General features: G+C 42.2%; 1 protein-coding gene across 1 annotated transcript in view; it reads right to left on the bottom strand.

Moving 5' to 3' along the window:
* The window catches only part of LOC144114357 (transforming growth factor beta regulator 1), a 29,032-nt gene extending 7,711 nt beyond the window's left edge, over positions 1-21,321 (bottom strand). The window contains exons 1-3 of the mRNA XM_077648027.1: positions 20,514-21,321; positions 8,193-8,489; positions 3,815-4,029 (exon numbers count right to left, since the gene is read on the bottom strand). Coding sequence (XP_077504153.1) covers positions 3,815-4,029; positions 8,193-8,489; positions 20,514-20,987 — 986 coding nt within the window. The 5' untranslated portion in view covers positions 20,988-21,321. The remainder of the gene's footprint in view (positions 1-3,814; positions 4,030-8,192; positions 8,490-20,513) is intronic.
* Between the last annotated feature and the right edge of the window lie 208 nt (positions 21,322-21,529).

Here is a 21,529-nt window from a genome sequence, read left to right as displayed (position 1 = left end):
CAAAAATTATTTTTTTTTTAATGAAGTGTAGATCAAACTATTTCCGAAACTACCAGTGCTAACAAGTAAATGTTCTTCAATACGATGAACATGATAGGCTTCAATACTCAGTATGTCCTAGAAGTTTTCTTTATTTTCACTAGAGCAAACTTTTTCAATGTTTTCCAAGAACAGTATTTTCACTTAAGCAAATTTTTCAATGTTTTCCATGAACAATTTCATTTCAGGGGCCATGAACCCTATCTTTTTACAAGAAAACACCTTAGAATTGGTATCGCAACCTAGGAGCGATGTCATCCTGAAAGTACTTATCTTCAATACTAAAAAAATTGAAAACAAGAGAGGAGAGGAAGTAAAAATACAATATTAGGTTTCTGCCAATTTTTTCAAATAAATTCTCTCCTTTCTTTCCTTCTGAACATCGCTTTTACAAATGATGTCTTGGTTACCCTGGCCACGTCAGGTCGCCGTTACACATGGTATACCTGCAAGTTAAGTGAAACTGGCAGCCAAGCAGCAGCAGCAGAAGTGTACTGATTCCATTTAAAATGATGAGGCAGCCTATTGTCACAAAGTAAAAAAATTTTTGGTTTTTTAATCAGAATATACCATCAGATTACACACATTTTAACAAAACACATTTTAACAAAATTTTTCACATATACTCCGTTTTATACATCAAGTGTAATGCTGTGAAAGGCATGCCAGTAGTCCACGCTTGTTACTCCACACTTGTTTTGTGACTGAGTGGTCTAAGGCCCAACTCCAGAAAAAGTGACAGCAAAAGTGAAATGGATAGGTTTCAATCCGCCTTGCAACATGCTTTTTTTTTTTCCATTCTATTACACCAGTTTTGTTTATTTTTTATTTTTTTATTTTTTTGCGTCAGTTTTTTTTATGCACGCTGGGCCGAAATCCACTGCCTTAATTCAAAGGCTGTACTATGTGTCTTTTGAATGTGTTTTTTATGCTACAGTAGAACCCCGCTATAGTAAAATCAGATGCAGTAAAATCTTGGATATAGTAAGGTGAAAGTGTGGTCCCATTTCGCCTTCCATAGACAACCCTGCTTTTTTTTTTTTTTCATTTGTAGTAAAGAATTTTTTTACAAAAAACGGCTATAGTAAAGAGCATCTGGCCGTGGCGACGTACTTCCTGCAGAATGATGACATCGTGGCACGCGCAAAGTCAAGGATCGCGAGGCCAATGTTCAAAGGCAAATGGATACCAAAGACGAATAAAAGGGCGCTTTTTTTGGGATGGCTTCACCCCGAAGCTCAAGAGAGGAGAAGGCAACTTTTCGAAGGCCTTGGGGCTGTGAGGCAAAGTGCGCAGCGCACATAAAAAAATAAAAATTATAGTTGGCTATGAACGTAGAAAGAAGGCGGCATGGTTTGCTCAGAATGGAAAGCTAATAAAAGTGCGGTGATGAGTAGAGAAGGGATGAAAATAGCAACCGTTCGCAGCACGACAGCGGCGGCACTGCATGAGCAGTTTTGCCGCCACGTCAGGTCGCTGTTACATATGGTATACCTGCAAGTTAAGTGAAACTGGCAGCCAAGCAGCAGCAGCAGCAGCTACACAAAGGAGCACAAGTGAGTTCAAGCAAACTAAAGCAGCCCTTTCCTCACAACCAGAAGTGTACTGATTCCATCAAAAATGATGAGGCAGCCTATCACAAAGTAAAATTTTTGGTTTGTAAATCAGAATACACCGTCAAATTACACACAGCTTTGGCTTTTACATGGAGTCAAACTAGTGTCATATTCGTAGCTGCGTTGTATTCGTGCAAATGCAGTACTTCCACAAGATATAAACAAAATCATTTATAGTTTATGGGGGTTTAACATCCCAGAGCAACTCAGGCTATGAGGGACGCCGTAGTGAAGGGCTCCATCATCGACCATCCGGGGCTCTTTAACGTGCACTGACATTGCACAGTACACAGGCCTCTAGAATTTCGCCTCCATCGAAATTCGACCGCCGCTGCCGGGATCGAACCCACGTCTTTCAGGTCAGCAGCCAAGCACCATAACTGCTAAGCCACCGCGGTGGCACGTAAGCAAAATCAAAAATGTGATAACATAAAATGTGACAACTGAAAACAATGACCATCACATAAAGGGTCGATAAGAGCAGGATGGAAGGTATTTCTTACTGTTTCTTTTATAAGCCACAACTTTTTATTAAGTAGCCAGAGAGTATCCTCAGAGCCATGCTATCACCAACAACTGATATAGTAAAGAAGCCGACACAGCAAAGATTTCTGCTGGTCCAAGTGACTTTACTACAGAGGGACAGCCGGCGCGGTGGCTTAGTGGTCATGGTGCTCGGCTGCTGACCCGAAAGACACGGGTTCGATTCCGGCCGTAGTGGAGACGAAATTCTAGAGGCCCATGTACTGTGCGATTTCAGTGCATGTTAAAAGAACCACACATTGTCGAAATTTCTGCAGCCCTTCACTATGGCATCCCTCATAGCCTACGTCACTTTGGGATGTTTAACCCCCATAAACCATTAACCAAACCTTTACTACAAACGGGTTCTACTGTATTGCAATGTACTAATTGAGAGTTTATTGCGAGGTCTTCACTTCGGAGATGCCAAACTCCCGCACAGACTTGTATTTTGAGTCAGTACAAGGAGATACTCCGGTACATTCACTCACAACACTCAGTATTTCCCACAGTTCTCCGGGAAACGGATCATAGCACAGGCGTACACGTTCGCAATGACTTGCTAATCATGTTTTGATATCTTTGAAGTATGAATCTTGGAAAAAATACGAGCCGGAGAGTTCTTGCAGGAGGGGATAGCGATAATCTGACACAAATGCAAAAAGCAATTTACAGATTTCAAGCATTTCGACAGCAATAAGACAAATGCATCATGTAATAAGCCTGTGGCCAAAGCATTTATTATTTTTCACCCACCACAAGCAATGCACCACTTTTTTGGCTGTGGATGTGGGCACGCGAACAAGTGTATTAGATTTGGAAACATTGCACTTGATGTAGGAAACCGAGTAGATTCTGCGCAGACATTTGCCTGAACAACCACTAATGGACATGCATATACATATGGGTGCTCACGCACTAATGTTGCACAGCAGCTACTTTCGCATTGCATGAAGTAGATGGAAAGGCCTACTGCAAGGAAACTAGAAAGAGTTTATGTTACACCTATGAGACCAATGTGCCATGCAAGCTGTCAGCGTGGCTATAACATTTATCACCCTGTGTGCTATAAGCTAAAGAAGTTGAGGCTATTCCAGCACATCCTAATTGCAGTTACCAAACTATGAAAGATTTATTCAGACACTCTACAATTTTTTTAACTGTACAGATCAGTTCCCATTTCTGCACTTCCAGCAAAGTATAGCAGCTGTTCTTTAATGTAGGCTGAGTGTGTACAGGCCTTCAGGCACAGGTTAAATGGCATGGTCATAAGAGAAATCATTGTAAAGCTATCTACTATGTTAGTTCTCAGCCGTAGTTTCCACTAAAATGTGCAGCTTTACACATACGCATGCATAAAAATTTTGCATTTTTTTTTGTTGAAGAAACCCACCCTAAGAGACACATCATTGAAGGGCAGCAAGTTGGGCCCTGCAATGTGCATGAGTTTCATCAGTCTCTCCCATACTACCCTTCAAAACATATGGAATACAAGAATGGTCACTTCCAAAGCTTTCATTACCCACAGCATCAATTTCCACAAATATTTCTAGGCTGGTCTTTAAACCTGACAGGTTGAGAAAAAAAACAGTCTAACACAGGCATAAGCAAGGCAAATGAGTTCATGAAAGTCAAACCTGTAGTTTGGACACTTTCGTGCTCCAGGACAGCTTTGCACCAGGTTTTGTATGGTTGGATGGGGCAGGGCAAAAAAATCTGCGCCCCGAGCAGCTGGCACAATCACCTCTGCACCACACGTTCGATTGACTGCTCGCAACAAGGCAACATAACATTCATCTGGACTGCTGCCCACAAAAGGTCGCTCAGGAGCATCCTCTGCAACAATCTCGAACTGAAGAGAAAAGAACGAACGGGATTCACATCAACACACTTTGCTTTTGATCTGCTGTTAATCTCCCTCTGCAATACCAGTGGCTTGGTTAAGCAGTTAATTTGCATGCTCAAGAAACATTCTTTGTCATTTTCACTTCAAAAGAACACCATATTTTCAATTAGGCAGTCTGTAATTCAACAAAACCTTTGCCAGTAATGCCGCAATTCAGTGAGGATCCCAATATCGAGACCTGACGCTGCGTGTGGGCTTCGCCCTTTGGCGCTGGACCTCACACTTTCAGCGTGGAACACGGGAGAGTTTTGCAACCTCCACCTCAAGGCACTGGACCCTGAACTGCGCCTTCGTCTTCCACGTAACTTAGAACGTCGCGACGCAACATTGTTATGCCGTTTATGGATCGGTGTTGCATTTACCAATTACTATGCTTTCCGGATGGGAATGGCCGACAGCCCTGCCTGTGAGAGCTGTGGTTGTGAGGAGACCATCGCTCATCTTCTCTGTGAGTGCCCTGCATTTGCGAGTGCAAGACATACACTGTGTTGTGCCCTGGACCGCCTCGATCCTCGCCCATTAACAGAGCAAAAGATCCTCGGTCCGCAGCCACAGCAGTCGACTGCCCTCAAGGCATACAAGGCACTCTTTGCCTATTTGAGAGCGACTGAATTGAGTGACAAATTGTGACAGCGTTGTGCGTGTGTGTGTGTTACGCCTTTTTTCCCTTCTCTCTTCCTCCTTTCAGTCCCCTAATCCCTCTTCCCCAGTGCAGGGTAGCCAACCGGAACCCCTTTCTGGTTAACATCCCTGCCTTTCCCTCCTCCTCTTTATCTATCTATCTAACACCAGCCGGTATACCAGTTTCCTTCAGAACTGCATTCCTTTTTTTTCTTTCCCCCAGCAACTGACCTCATAGACTATCGATTTAAAAGCTGCTATAATAAACTCCCTTTTCTTTTCAAAATCCTCGTAGACTATCGATTTAAAAGCTGCCATAATAAACTCCCTTTTCTTTTCAAAAGAGTCTGCATTCTTCATAAACACAGCTTAGAATATGTCATAAAGGCGTTACTTCTTAGTTTGGCCCAGTTTACAACAAAAAGAAACAGTAATTATTCATTTTATTTAGCAAAAATCAGATGACATGCAGTCCGTGGACTCTATCATCAAGAAGAATTGAAGTACACACTGTGCACTTCATTTTTTACATAATTCAATTAAACACTATATCCATATACATCAAACTGTGGAGAGACTGAAGCATTTTCATTAATATCTTTCACTCTGAGTGGAAAACGCTTTGCATGCAACTGAAAACATTAAATAATAAGTGAAGGCTATTGTTTATGCACAGTATGTTGCTTTTTCTTGCTCCAGGCTGAGTAAGTGACTATTAAAGAAAGTAGCCACTATTTACAGTTTCAAGACACCCACCATACTATGAGCAAGAATTAAACAGAATACTCATACAGGTATTTTTTAACTGAGAATGCAGAATACATTTATACAGGCTTTCAGGGCTACCTTTAAAATGCCAATTATGAACTCCAGGGCACCCTTAAGACAATTGCACTATTAAAGTTTGATGCATTCATAAAAACAGCAAATGGAATCAAAAGTAAATATAGCAGTGCACTATGGCCTAACTGCTTTGACACACATGCTAGAGTAGAAGAGCTCTCCACTACCTCGTCTGTTGTAGCTAGCGGTTGGAATTTTCAGTTTTTATTTTTTGAAACTTAGACGGACGTTTTGAGGTGTTCATTACAGAACAAAATTTTTAGGTTTTTCTTTTGGCAAATATTTTTTTGCCCATGGAAGGATCAAAGTTTTTTTTTTTCCGGCGATATACAGGCGGCACCCCTGTGCTCTCAAATGTCACATACAGTTTATCCTAGCTTGCTTATCAGTAAGCACACTTTATGTACCAGTAATTATGCACAAATGGTCGTGTTTAGAGCGGTGGTTGCCACATCAATACTATTCCCGTAAGAAAAAGTAACAGCAAGGAAGTGAAGTGATGGTGCCATAAGACAAAAACATAAATAAAGGCTTATTTCTGAAAACTGGTTGTGCAAAAACAAATAAGCAAGAGAAAAAAAGCAAAAGCGACAGGCAAACATCACATACACTTGCCTCGTTTAGGCAAGTGGAACCAGGCCTTTCTGTTAAGTCGCTTTTGTGTTGGGATAACTTCATCCGGTTGTGATAAATGCAAGTGTATTTGTTACGACATACTGCTAACTCCTTCACTCATGGAACAAAATGTAAAAGCAGGAAACCCTAGAAAACAACAAAGTTATGGATTGGAAAGAAAAAAAAGTGACAGCAGGAATCCAGAAGGGGCCAGAGTGCCTCCAGTTACACAGTCCACATGACGATGGTAGCAATGGAAGTACCGCTGGACCGCTGCGGAAGCTGGAGCATGACACTTTTTCATCACGCTTGTGCCTGACTAAAGAGTTTACGGTGGCTAGCAGGCACGTATCAAAAGGGGGCCTGAGCCCCCCCCCAATATCAAGCTCACCCTCTCCCTCCCCACGTAATACAAAAAGTTACCTTGTGCAACCCTCGAAAATAATTCCTGGATAATTTCTGGCTATGTGCCTGGTGGCTAGTTATAACAAACATTGTCAGTGTCCTTGCATGCCTTGAGAAAACTCCTTAACCAAGTTAACAGTTCTGATAAGGTGATGTGAGGCTGTGGGCAAAAAGTGCTATGCTAGTAGACGAAGCTTGACGAGGTGGTGGAGCCTCTCAGCCTCCACCAGACGTCTGTCTAAAGTACTGGAGAAATGCCTCAAACATACAACTGCACCACTTACTCCAACAATCTCATTATCGCACTGTGCTCCTGGCTTCCGCACTTTGTTAATTCTTTCTTCTGACCGCCTAAATTGTGCCCAATAGCCACAAGCTTTGGCATACATTTAAAGGATACTGCCTTTTTAGGTTAAAACTGAGTTTTTAAAAAATGATTTCAGTGTCCTTTTTCGTTGTAACTGTTGCTGGCTTAAACCGAAAACTCCAACCCTTGCTCATAGCTAAAGTCCCTAGTTCCCTCCAATTCCAAAGTTCCGTGAAAAACCGCAGATTTAGGCATTTTTCGCGGAAGGAATTGCATGTTAGCAGCCATATTCTGATTTTTGGATACTACTGCTATTACAAGCATCAGTAGGAACGACAGAACGATGAGGAAATAAATAATTTAACTTATTTGCATGAATATGAGGCAAGCAGGAAGCTTGAAACATTGTGAAAACTTTTAAAGAAATATTACAACTATAACACGATCTCAAACTGTTCACAGCAGCCTTAGCTGAGGGACCTCAAAAGAAATGCAGACGGCACACTAAAATACAAAATCAGCGGATATGTCAACATTATTGAAAAGGCAATGCTTCAGATGCGCATGCCACACTTGAGTGAAGCAAAGCCTCAATCTCCTCTGCCCCACCACTACTCGGAGTTTCAAGCTAGCTGCCTTGTCTTGCGCCTGTTCACACTACTTTGCTCTGCCTACTCCACAAGACTTTCGGTGGCTTCTCTTTGTGAACGACCCACACCACCTTCTTTCCACACCTACAGCCACCTTCTCCTTTGCACTCGCCACACACTTTGCCCAGGATAATTGAAAAGCTGGCTTCTTCTTGCTGCTTTCAAGCCTAGTGGCGAAGTCGCTTTATCTACATTAAACAGCTCGCAGAAGAAAAAAAAAGAACAATTCACATTGTATATGCATATCATGGTTCTAACTGCAACTCCAGGTGCATTCAGAAGCATTCTTTGGTGTCTCTCGTGGAATACTGCATATTCCTTGTTCTCAATTCATGGGATTTAAAATTTTCGCCAGAGAAAGCAAGAGGGTTTGCTCACAAACCATGTGCAGCTTTGAGACGCTAAACCCTTCATACCATCATTGAAAATGGCAGTATTGAGTGCAACTATATATAGTACAGACATGCTCAAACATGCATCCCTTGTGACAATTCTGTAAGTTATTTTGGTTTCAGCAAAGCAAATATGAGCACAGCATACCTCCTGAACTCTACACTGTAGCATCATAAGTATTTAAATCTCACATCCACGCTGTTTACTTTTCCTTCTGCCTAATGCCATAAGTACATGTGCTGAAAGACTCATTTATAGTTCAAATACCAGCATACCCGAGGTCCAGTGCCAGCATCCAGAATGGTGCAAGTGTAGATGCAAGCATGGTTGGCATTAAGGACGCTGGCATATATGCGGGAACTGCAGTAGCCAACAGGGTACAAGCTTTCCTGGCAGTGAAACCCAGCTCGGTCAGTCACAATCTCTCCCAGGCTATGCACCTTGCAACCGGGCAGCACAATGGGAAATAAGGGGCGACCACATGAGTCCAGCGGAATTGGTGCCACCAATCGCTTGTCAGCTCCAGTTGGCTTCCTCCGTTTAGGTCGTGGTGCTTCATCAGCAAGCCCCTCCTGGAGGGACACAATCACTGTTCAGCATGATCAGGAATGTGCACTCCAAAATACAAGCTGAAAACAAAATTTTTGTTTCACTTTCAGACATCATTGTATTTAGAAAGCCCTCATGTAGTCAGGATTCAGTTGTTATTTGTGCTGTGTTTTAGCCTCCTCTTTGTTACAGACATACCCTATTGCACTGCAGAAGTACTACAACCACGCTGCTGAAATATAAACCTGCCCAGTTTTCCCGTTTTATTTTGTAAAGAGCTTGATTACGATGTCAAGCTATGTCAAGTTGCAAAAAGCAATGCACTTTGAATGTTGTTCACCTTAAAAGACATGTTCAGCAACTTTTGTGGTCTGTACATAATTTGTTACTCTCAGCTGCATTTACTCAGCTGTATTTACTCTAAGATGGTAAAATTTTAAAATCACAAGTGCTAGCCCAGTATATAGCGCCATTCATAGATCTCACACTATGTTTCTACACCATGATTTGGATGGCGGCTACATTTACATGAAGGCAACAGAAATGAACTTCAATAATAAGACACATCACCATTTAAATGTCAAGTATCAACTGCCATCATAAGATAGCAACATGCTTTGCAGCTGCAGCTGCATATCCAGCATATTGTTAATATTCTTACTTTTGCAGGAAAGACACCAGCGCAAAGCATGCCGTGGAGGTATTAGCTGCTGCAGACTTTAAGCCCCTTGAGCTATCTCACACTTGTCAGTTCTGCAGCAAGCAGCTCTCCCCACCAATTTCTGAAGCAATGGACCCAAATCTACGAGCACCTGCTAAACACAAGAGCGCTGCCTCCCATATGGCAGTAAATGACCAACTAATGTCTTTTGCATAGTACAAACGTAAGATCATCAAGCAACATTCAGACTATAACGTTGAACTTTTTTCACAAGTTCTTTTTTTTTTTAATTGGTTTTGGGGGAAAGGAAATGGTGCAGTATCTGTCTCATATATGGTTGGACAGGACACCTGAACCGTGCCATAAGGGAAGGGATAAAGGAGGGAGTGAAAGAAGAAAGGAAGAATGAGGGGCCGTAGTGGAGGGCTCCGGAATAATTTAGACCACCTGGGGATCTTTAACGTGCACTGACATCGCACAGCACACGGGCGCCTTCATTTATATGTCAGAGACAGACTTAAATACACTACACAAAGATTTCCAGAGCAAACACTGGCACAATTTCCCCTGCTGCAACTGCAAAATACAGCACACACAACAAACTGGAGTAGTTCCTTCTTCCTTCAGCCCAGGCTTTCACATGATAATAATGGCATCAAGTGCACGGCCTCTGTGCGTGCTACTTTATATTTTATTGCCTCTTTCCTTCAATCCCTACCTTTTGAACAGAAGGTATCATTTTTTAAGAAGAGTCCTTGAGGCTTTCTTGGAAACTGAATGCACAGGATCTAGTTACACTGCCTGTTCCTTCTGTGCAACTGTGCACTAATAAGAACATTCTCTTAGCCTTTCTATAGTGTGGGAAAAAGAAGCATTTTTTGCAGGTTCATTTTATTTTTTTTATTGATAGTTATGCAATCACTACATTAGCAAGTAGCACATCAAAATGGAGCTAAATGAATGTACTATTTTACAATATGCATTTTGAATACAAATATTAGACAATCATGAGAAATTTTATTTGTTCCGTACAAACTTTGATCAAAATTATGGCACATCAGGCTTATAACATAAGAATTTTTTTTTTAATTTTCAAAATATAAAAAGTTGCTTTCTTTGGCTAAAGCAACCTAAAAGTTTCACTGCTCTGGTTTATTAATTCTTTGAGACATCATGATTGGCTGCATATCACAGCCAATGGGGAAGAATTTTTCCTTTGGTTTCCTTCCCTTTATTTATTTTGTTCCATACCATTTCACTTTTTTTAATTTTTAAATTTTATATTAATTTTTTTTAATTTTATCTGTTTTTTGAACTTTTTCACTACCATCAATGTGGCGACCCGATACGTTGTTATTTCTGAGATTGGCACCGCTAGCTACTTTCATCTGATGCTGCCGTCATGCTGATGTCATGCCAAATGAAATGAAAAATGGACAAATGGACCCTTACAGAATACGGCCCCAGGTTCTGTATGATTTATGTAACAGACTTTTACACTGATATTCGGTGAAAAAAACTCCCCATGGCAAGGTTGGCAATGAAAAACAAAACTACATAGTTAAGGGGCTAAGCAAGCATCCCAGTGGACAGAAGTTGATGTTCTGGGCTGGTTTCTTGAGGTCTTCATTGCCCCAATTAAAATATGATTATCTGACGGGGTACTGGGGCTTACTGCAACCACTAGAACATGAACAAATTACCTAAAGATACAAAAAGAAATCACAACAATGAGGCTGCTTGCAAGATGGCCCAGCTATCAAGACGTCAACCATGCTCGCTACGAAAAGCTGCGCACTGCATTCTTCAGCCCTATCAAGATTCACTAAATTCACTCATTCAAAGTAGTCACTGAATAGTTCAGAATTGAAAGTTTACTTCTTAGGCTCCATAACTGATCATGCAAGAAGTCTGAACGTGCACTAGCAGCTTTGATATAGCATACAACATATATGGGCCACCAGTGGCCCATGCTGAATGGGCACAGTAAGTAGAGTTGAGTATATAGACTCCTCATTCTAGCTGCGTGTTTTCTCATTTGTGATGATGCATAAGGTATTAGTATACATAGATCACCACCTGATAATGGCCTACGACCGCTTAAGAATTTATAATTGAATTTTTTTCTTTACATGCTTCGATTTCAGTTTCAACGCCTGAGCAATGGCAATGACATTAAAGGTCAGTATAAGTCACGTGAAACATTAAAGAAACTATGGTATAATCGCTGCTTCATCGTTTTAATTCCCACAATGCTCCACAGTCCTGTATTGGCGAAAAAGTCGCGGTATGTCTGTCTGCCTCTCTTGCGCATGTGCGTGTGTAAAGCCTCCACCCCACTGCCCCATAGCGGATTGGGGCACCTACCGCGTGCACACCACTGATAATGAATCTCCAACCTATAAGCCTCCACTGACCACCTACCCACCTACCCACCCACCAACCTTCACCTTCCAGACAGCCTCCACCCACCAGAAGCACATGCAGCAGCAGAACGAAAAAAGCAACGGCAATATCAAATTCAAAGACGCAATGGCAAGGTGACCAATGAAAACGCAAAACGTACAACCAATACTGCTAATGGAGATTTTTCACATCACGTCGTATAGTCGTAAATGCATTTTTCTTCCTTTCTGCAAACTTAACAGTGACGTCAATTTGATGGTAAAGATGTCAATCAGAAAGTTTTAGGAAGAACTGAGGAACACTCAAATTAAATGGCATCATAAAGAGGGGTCCTGAATAGTGCTTACTTTCAGCAAAAACGACAAAGGCTTGAAGAATACAAAATACATCTTCAAATTAAGATATTAATTTACCACTCTAGAACTGTCCCCCCTACCCCCTTTTTTAACAAGAATTTCTCAAGGACACAAGCATATCTGGAGAGCATTTCAGCCTCAGCGCATGAGTACAAAGTACCTCAAAGCAATGTGAAATTTTGTCCAATTTCAGCAAACTTTTTTTTTACCTAATTTGGCAATTTTCTTCCTTTTAACGCTGCATATCAAAATATTCAGTTTGCATTAGGTAACAGGAAAGGCGGCACAGATTAGGCATACAGGCTAAAAAGTAAAAGGCATTAACTTTTCTTTTGCAAGTGGCCAAATCTGAGAATATTCCATATCAGTATAAAGCGTTATTTACCACTTGTTCTGACAAGCCATTTTTTTATTTATTACAATATACCATTTATAGCAAAAATAAGGCTGACCTCTCTGTGGAGACATTTTTCCATCTCGCATAGGTTTTAGTGAAAGCAAGGGACTGCCGCAGTGCCACCATTATTATTCTCACAAGAACAGAAGCCACAGCAGTTTTTTTTTTTTCTTGTATTGCCACATTGCAAAAGAAGTATTTAGTTTGTTTCTTTTGGCCGTTTCTACCTCTCTACATTGGCCATATCAATTCATACTGCTTATTAAGTACTTACCTCTCAGGTGCATATAAATAATATAGAGCCTACTGTAACTTGTGCCTCATCTGATTTTGGTTTTGTTATTCATTTCCTCAAAACTATCACAATCAACACCAGCAGCAATGCATGCCGAGGAAACCAAGCATGAAAAGACAATCAGCGTACCTTCATAATTTGGAAACATGCACCACAAAATCCTGCATAACTTTTGTTAACAAACAACGTTTATACAACTTTGCCAATGAGGACGAAATCTGAACCTACATGACATAGTATCTCAAAATGAGTTGCTGCTCTGAGACACGCTGCGAGCAATGAATGCAAGCATGACTTGGACAATGTAACCTCCGCCACAACTTACAGCTATAAACCTAGTAGTATATTTCTTAGTAGCTAGAAGACCTGCACAGGCATAAGTGATGCAAAGCAATCCAGCACAGCACTTGGCGTGAACATCATCATCATCAGCCTGACTCAGCCCTCTGTACGGCAAAGGTCTCTCCCACATCTCTCCCATAAGCATGGTCCTATGCCCGCTGCAGCCACCATATCCCCACAAACTTCGACATCTCATCCACCCACCTAACTTTCTGCAGCACCCTGCTATGCTTTCCTTCCCTTGGAATCAAGTCTGTTACCCTTAAAGGAGTATGAACACCTAACTTTTAGGTACGTGTTTTCTTCTTTGTGATGATGCGTAAGGCATTATTATACATTTGCCACGTGGTATTTTCTTACGACCGTTAAATAATTTAGAATCAAATTTGTTTCTCATGCTCTTTCGGTTTCAATGCCTGAACGATGACTATGACGTCAAAGTGTGGTTATAGGCCACATGAGAAGACTGCAATATAATCACTGCTTCTGCATTCATTGTCATTGCGGCTCTTGGGAAAGGCTGGCTTCAGCATTGTAATGAATTAAAACAATGAAGCAGCGATTATATCACAATTTCTTTTATGCCTCAGGTGACATATAACCAGTCTTTGACGTCACAGCTATTGTTCAGTTGTTCAAACCAAAACCGAAACAGCATGACAGAAAAATTCAATTATAAATCTTCAGCGGTCATAGGCGAATACCACATGGTGATTCATGCATAGTAATGTCTTTCGCATCATTGTATAGAAGAAACATGCCACAAAAATTATGTGTCTATACCCCTTAAAGGACCATCGATTATCCTGCCTTCGCATTACATGCCCAGCCCAAGCCCATTTCTTCCTCCTGATTTCGACTAAAATGTCATTAACCTGTGTTTGATCCCTGACCCACTCTGTGCCTTTCCTGTCTCTTAACGTTACACCTATCATTTTCCTTTTTATAGCTTGCTGCACTGTCCTCAACTTTAAGTTGAACCCTTTTCGTTAGCCTCTACGTTTCTGCCCCACAGGCAGCTACTGGTAAGATACAGCTGTTATATACATTTCCTCTAGAGGGATACTGGTAAACTGCCAGTCATGATCTGACAGTACCTGCCAAATGTGCTCCACCCCATTCTTCTAGTTATTTCACTCTCATAGCCTGAATCTGCGGTCACAACCAGCGCTAAGTAGAACCCTTTACAACTTCCAGCGCCTCGCTACTTATCGTAAACTGCTGTTCCCTTCAGAGACTGTTGAACATTACTTTAGTTTTCCACATATTAATTCTTAGACCGACCGTTCTTAGCCTGTCTAAGTCATTGAACATGTTTTGCAATTCATCCCAAGTGACTCAGCAAGGCAATGTCATCAGCAAATCGCAGATTACTACAGTATTTGCCATTAACTCTTATCCCTCAATTTTTTGCAATGCTGGTCACTGAATACCTCCTGTAAACATGAGGTACGTAGCATTGGAGAGACCGTTTCTCCCTACCCGACACCCTTCCTTATAAGAATTTTGTTGCTGTCTTTATAGAGGACTATGGTGGCTGTGCAGCTGCTATAGATATCTTCCAGTATTTTCACATATGGCTCTTCTACACCTAGGTTTCGCATTTTGCTTGCATAAATGCTGAGGTTTCGACTGAGTCAAAAGCTTTCTCGGAATCTATGAAGGCTGTATATAGGGTTCTTGTAAACCAGCCCAACGGCTCGAAGCCAAACAGAAAGGGACAAAACACAGCACTGAACTAACAACGGATTAGTTTTATTCAGGGCACCATGCAGTGGTTAAATACACGCTGGTATCGCAGAATAACGGAAAAACAGATAAACAAGAAAAAATAAGAAAAAATATCATTTCACAGCCTAATCATTGTGATTGTGCGAAAGCTTGGCCGAAGCACGTAACTATGACATTAGGTATCCGTGTTTTTTTTCCGAGATAGCAACAGAAAGGGTGCTTATGCATTGCTACCTATCTTCATGATTTCTGATGCCTCAATTATCTCCCTGGTGAGCTGGTCTTTGCTTTTTGCAACAATTTTACTGCTTCGGCAAAGCTTTCACACAATCACAATGATTAGGCTGTGAAACGATATTTTTTATTTTTTATTGTTTATCTCTGTTTTTCTGTTATTCTGCGATACCAGCGTGTATTTAACCACTGCATGGTGCCCTGAATAAAACTAATCTGTTGTTAGTTCAGCGCTGTGTTTTGTCCCTTTCTGTTTGGCTTCGAGTCGTTGCACTGGTTTACAAGAACCATGTCTGACCAACTCGCCCACCAGTTCATGTTGTATATAGGGGTTGTTTATATTCTGCGCATTTCTCTATCACCTGACTGATAGTGTGAATACGGTCTATTGTCGAGTATCCTTTACAAAAGCTTGCCTGATCATTTGGTTGATTGAAGTCTAAGGTTGTCCCGATTCTATTAGCAATTATCTTTGTCAATATCATGCAGGAAACTGGCAGTAAGCTGATTGGTCTGTAATTTTTCAAGTCCTTGACATCTCCTTATGGATTAAGACAATATTAGCGTTCTTCTAAGATTTCGGTACGCCTGACATCATGAGGTATTGTGTATACAGGGTGGCCAGAGTTTCTAGCACAATCTCCGCACTGTCTTTCAACAGAGCTACTGTTACCTAATCCTCACAGCTACTTTACCCCTCTGCATTGCTTGCAAGGCCTTTTTTACTTCCACCTTTGTTGCCGGCAGAATGTGCAATTTCTCTGCACTACTGCTTCTCTCATTATCGTCCTAATTACTCTGGCTATTGTACAGATCTGTGTAGAACCTCTCAGCTACAATAAATATCTTATCCATGTTGGTCATGACCATACCTCGGCAAACTAACGAGTGCTCACTCAGGCTCACTCACAAAACTTAGGTCAACCTATGGGCTCACTCATTCACACTCACAGAAGCTCGGGCTCACTCGAGCTTATGAACTCAAACTCATTTAACTTGGGCTCACTCAGACTCATCACTCATCAGGGGTGGACCACTCATGGCGACACATGTCTCATCTAGGCTCACTCACTCATTTCGACTCACGACTGACCTGGGTTCACGCATTTCGACTCGACTCACCTGAACTCACTCACTCATTTTGACTCACAACTACCTGAGCTCACTCATTTCAACTCACGATTCACCTGGACTAACTCCTTTCGACTCATCTGCTCTCACTCATTCGTACTCACTTGTACATTTCAACTCATGACTCACCCAGGCTCACCTTGACTCAGGATTCCCATAAGCTCACACATTGGACAGCTGAATCGATTTTATGCTCAACGGCCCAAGTTACGCGCCTAAAATGTCAATAAACTGTTCAAAACACGGTGATACGATGAGCTCTTAACTGCAGCTAGCCTGCAGCCAGGTCTGACTGAGAGGCCTAGAGGCCTGTAGCTGCTGCTCGCGGGACGTAAAGATGTGACTGCTGCATGTTTCGGCAACCAATTAAAAAACAGTAAAGAAAGAAGTCGAACAACTGCGATACAGCAAGCCACAGCTAATATCCAACTAGCCCAAGCACGACGACTAATCAACATTTCTCTCCTTTTAGTAATGTGCTAGAGTGCAATAACCACAAAAAATAGATGCCAAGAAATAGTGAAATTTCTCTATATCATCAACCCAACCAAAAGCACATTCAGTATATTATGAGTGTGCAGGAAACTCACGTTTACGAATGCTACAAACTCGTGCCCAATCGCCATCATGGATTCACTTGGGATCATGGGATTGTTCAACCTCACATCATAGACTTATTTGGTTTGATAGGCCCACCGTCTACCGGACTGACCAGGAAGACTCAGATCGCGACCTGAATGTGAGCACACTCTCACCACGACTCAGATCATGATATGAAAGTGAGCCCGGACTCACGCCCAGATCGTGACCTAAGCATGAGTCTGGACTCATTCACGACTCAGATCATGATCTGAATGTGAGTCCGGACTCACTCACGACTCAGATCATGATCTAAAATGAGCCTGAGTGAGCCCGAGTGATTGGACTCATAAGTGAGTTCGCCGACCTATGGTCATGACATTGCCTTGCTTGTCTCTTAGTGCATACGGCAGAATGTGCAATTTCTCTGCCCTACTGCTTCTCTCATTATCGTCCTGATTACTTTGGCTATTGTATAGATCTGTGTAGAACCCCTCAGCTACAATAAATATCTTACCCATGTTGGTCATGACATTGCCTTGCTTGTCTCTTAGTGCATACATGATTTTTGCTCATGCCTACTTTCCTCATGATCACTTTCAGGCTACCTCTGTTTTTTTTTGGCATGCTCGATTCTCTCCATGTTATACTTCCTTATGTTGGTTACCTTAAGATTACTGATTAACTTTGATGGCTCGCCCAGTTCAATTCTGTCTGTTGGGTTAGAGGCTTTCATGCTTCTTAATCGGATCTTTCATCTCCTGAGAGAGCTTAAAGGTATCCTGCCTAACTAACCTTCCATCTACCTCAATTGCGCACTCCACAATGTTACCTCTGAGACTGTAATTCGTTGCTAGAACACTGAGGTCATCGTCCTCAGTCAGAGCCGGATATCTGTTCTCCAGAGAGATCCTGGATTCCTCTACTTTCTCTCTTACCATTAACTCATTGATAGGTTCCTTTCTTATTAGTTTCTTCCATTCCTTGTTCAAGTCTAGGTTAATTCGAGACGTCGCCATCCTATGGTCACTACATTAAATATTGCCGAGGACCCTCGCATCCTGCACGATACCAGGGTGAGTGGCACAATATGAAGTCTGTTTCAGTTTTCAATTTTAGTCTCCCCATTTGGGCTCTTCCATGTCCACTTCCGGTTCTCCCTTTTGCGTAAGAAGGTTTTCATTATGTTTACATCATTCCATTCAGCGAACTCTACTAATAGCTGCCCCCTGTTAATCCTAGAAATTATGCGATTGTCACCTACTGCCAGGTATCCTGCCTGCTTCTTGCTTACCGCGCACTGAAGTCATCCATCAATATAGCATACTTCAGGCCCTTCGTTTTTGGGTTTTGTTTTTTTCCAGAATTTGGGGAGTAAAAACCGGGCGATATTTTTGCAAGCTTAGATTCGGGTGCAAGTGGGGTTATTCAGAAAAAAATTCCACAGAATGAATTTATTCGGGTCATTTTTTGCAGTGCAAGACAGATTAATATAACAGTGCATTTTTTCTGCTGGACATAAGACACCCTTTTCTTGCTCCTTTTATAAACACCATAGAAATCAAGTTCCACTAGAAAATCGTATACCATTAAATTTTTTTTTTCCAAATGTATTACAAATATTCCTTTGCATACATTACTAATCACGTAAGGAGCCCTCCCGTGTCTGAGCAAGACTGGCCTTCCTTTATTTTTTCACTGTGAAAACATTCAACATCACAACAACCATTTTAAAATGCACAAGGTCCTTGGATCAGGGTGTCAATAGTGAGGGTAGCAACACAGTGACCCTGATAAAACACCTGGTTGGTAGCCATGTTTTGGCCACTCGCTTCTACGTTGCCCTTTTCGAACTTATCTTCAAATTCATTTGCCTCATGAAAACTAGCGTTAAAAGAAGTTTAAGATCCCCATTTGACTGAAGAAACCCTTTTGGAATAAGCACTAGATATCCACAAATTTGTCTTCAGGTGTCTTCAGCTTTGTGAACTAGAAAACCAACAATGTTTAGAAGACTCCTTTTTGGGGAGAAATTGGGTTTAACCTGATTTTTTTTAAATATGTTCGAGGTGCAAGAATCGGGTAAAATCAAGTTTTACTGAAAAACGAAGGGCCCTAAGTATATTGGTTTTTACTTTACTCATTGCAGATTCCACATCTTCATAGAAACTTTCCACTATCTGGTCATCATGGCTGAATGTGGGTGCATTCGCTTGTACCACCTTCACTTTATACCTTTAATTGAGCAACTATGATGCCTGCCACCCTCTTGTTAATGCTACAGAATTCCTCTATATTGCCAGGAATCCCATACCTAGTTCTTGTCTGTCAACTAAACCACAACAGCAGAGCATGTGCCTGAGCACCCACCTTACGAACAAGAGGACCACGGCTCAAATCCCAGTGCCACACTGCACTGGATAAAGAAACAGTAAAAAGATCTGTGTTGGTGGAATTGTAAAACCAGGCCTGGGGGTGCGGCTTGATCCCAGTGACCACAGCTGACAATGCACCTCCTATATGAATACACTAATTAGCCTGCACATCAACAGTGCTCAAACCAGAAACTCCACAGTCGTGTTCATGCCACATACCCTTTTTGTAAAGTTTCCAAGCCAGAGCACATGTGACCAAAGCAGTCACTGGGCCATGTGGTGGGGCTCAGGAAGTGCTGTTGAGGCTCTGGAGGCACTTCACAGCAACAGGGACGGTCCTCCTCACTGTTTAAAGCATTGGTGCCTCAGGGGCCCCACAGATGCTCCACCAAACGGCCTGGTGACAACTCTGATCATGCATGCAGTGGCCTGGGAGCTTTAGACAAAAGACAGTACAGGATCAACAAGAAGAAATAAGAAAACAACCAACTAGTGCTCAGTAGTTAAATATGCAAATTTCGAGAACAAATATGCTGGCTTAATTGCAAGAACTATCAGTGATATATGCAGACTGTCCTTTAAAACATCCTTAGAACTCCACTATGTGCATATTGACAAAATCTACTGCTCAGCTAGCTTGTAACCATCTAATAGTGACAACCATTAAGAAAACCAGAAATTTTACAATGTACACAAATTAGAGAAGCTCATTCTGGCTTTTTCTTTTCCTGTTCTGTGTTGTTAGTAATTACCCCCTTTATTAATATAACCACCGTTTTGAGAGCCTTGACGACTCAGTTAGCAAGGGTGATGGTCACACATTCGGCGAATTTTGGAACCTGTCACTAGGTTCTAATAAGGCGAAGGTTGCGCCACTGGTCCAGTCAAGGACAAATGAAAATGATGTTTCGGGAACTGTACGGCACCATCATTCTGAACAAGGCTCCTAAAACGTCATTTTCGTCTGTCTTTGACTTGGTTGGTTACCCTATCTTCACCTTGCTAAAACGCTTCATCCTGACCAGACAGTGTTCCATAAATTGCATTACCCTATACGGCCTCGGAAAGCAAGTTCGCCTAAGAGCAGTTGTGGTGAGCAAAGCTGGCGAAATTGGACCATAGTTATAGGGCTTTGGAAGCGAAGCTCATATGCAAGTGCAGTCACACTGCTAGCAGCTGCTGTCATAGTTTTCTTGTTCTGCAGAGCAGCCTTATGTGCAAGTGCAATCACACAGCTGGCATTGCTGTCATAGTTTTCTTGTTCTGCACAGCAGCCTTCGTACACTGCAGTTAAGTGCGGAAGGGACCGTGGCCTACACAAATCTCATAGCGTTATTTTGGCACATAACAGACGCACCTCAGTTGCAGAATAATGTAGCCCCTGCGGGCGACCAAGCATTCGTTACGGACGTGTCGACATTGCAATAGTTGCACTGTGCTGGAAATAAAGAGTGAGGCTTGCTGGCTCTTATATTATAAATATGGACACGGAGAAGCTATTAATCTAGCAAATGAGCGGCGTTTGTTGCCGCACACAAACCTTTGTGTTACGTCGCTTTAAGACCTTTTTCGAAGCTTTCTGAGGTTTGTCGGCGCCTTCCGAAATGCCGCCGATTGCTGGTGTCGCTGGAGGTGTCGAACTGCCGACCTGAGCGGGTGCGCTGACGACTGCTGGTCGCACTGTTTCTATGGGCCCATCACGCTGCTGGCGGTAGTGGAGGAACTTCTTGAGCAGGAAACGACGTTCTTCTTTGGCCACGAAGATAGATTCTTGCACGCGTGCCACCTGATCGCACAACGCTGCACTCTCAATGACCAAATCCTTCATAAAACGCTCAAGCTTACGGCACTTGGTGCGATAACGCTCATTTTCCATCGTGAACATAAGATTAGCCCGCTTGAGCGCCAAATTGCTGGGCCCTTTATGCCGTACGCTACGAGGGAAGTATTTAATTGTATGCGCGGTAATTCCAGCGTCCAGGTCACTAGAATCGTCTGACACATCGTCGTTCATCCCTGCTTTGAGTCAGCTACCTATTCCTCAATTAGCTGCGCTACAAATGAAAGCAAGCAGGTCGTCCCTTGAGCCGCCTCAAACGTCTACAGCGCGCACTGCCAGTCGAACTTTGAAATAAATGTTGTTTACATAGGACAGAGGCCGCTGAAGGACTTTGTTGTAAACGAAAAATTCGCTTCACACTAATTCTTGCTGTGCGTTAAGAACAAAAACAAACACCCGTCAATCGCAACCATCAAAACGCAACACCACCACAACTACCGAGGATCAGCTAGCCTCCTCTATGACCAGAAACGCAGCCAACACAGCCTCCTGAGGCTATCCCAGAAGTAACAGCTCGCGCCCCAAGCGGCAGGATTTCAGTTTCGGTTTTAACATTGTTTCTTAACTCGCGGTTAATAATAATAAGAATAATTGGTTTTTGGTGAAAGGAAATGGCGTAGTATCTGTCTCGTATATCGTTGGACACCTGAACCGCGCCATTAGGGAAGGGATAAAGGTGGGAATGAATGAAGAAAGAGGTGCCGTAGTGGATCGAG

Source organism: Amblyomma americanum, chromosome 1 (assembly GCF_052857255.1).
Source record: "Amblyomma americanum isolate KBUSLIRL-KWMA chromosome 1, ASM5285725v1, whole genome shotgun sequence".
Classification (NCBI taxonomy): domain Eukaryota; kingdom Metazoa; phylum Arthropoda; class Arachnida; order Ixodida; family Ixodidae; genus Amblyomma; species Amblyomma americanum.
This window is presented reverse-complemented; position numbering and strand designations above follow the sequence as displayed.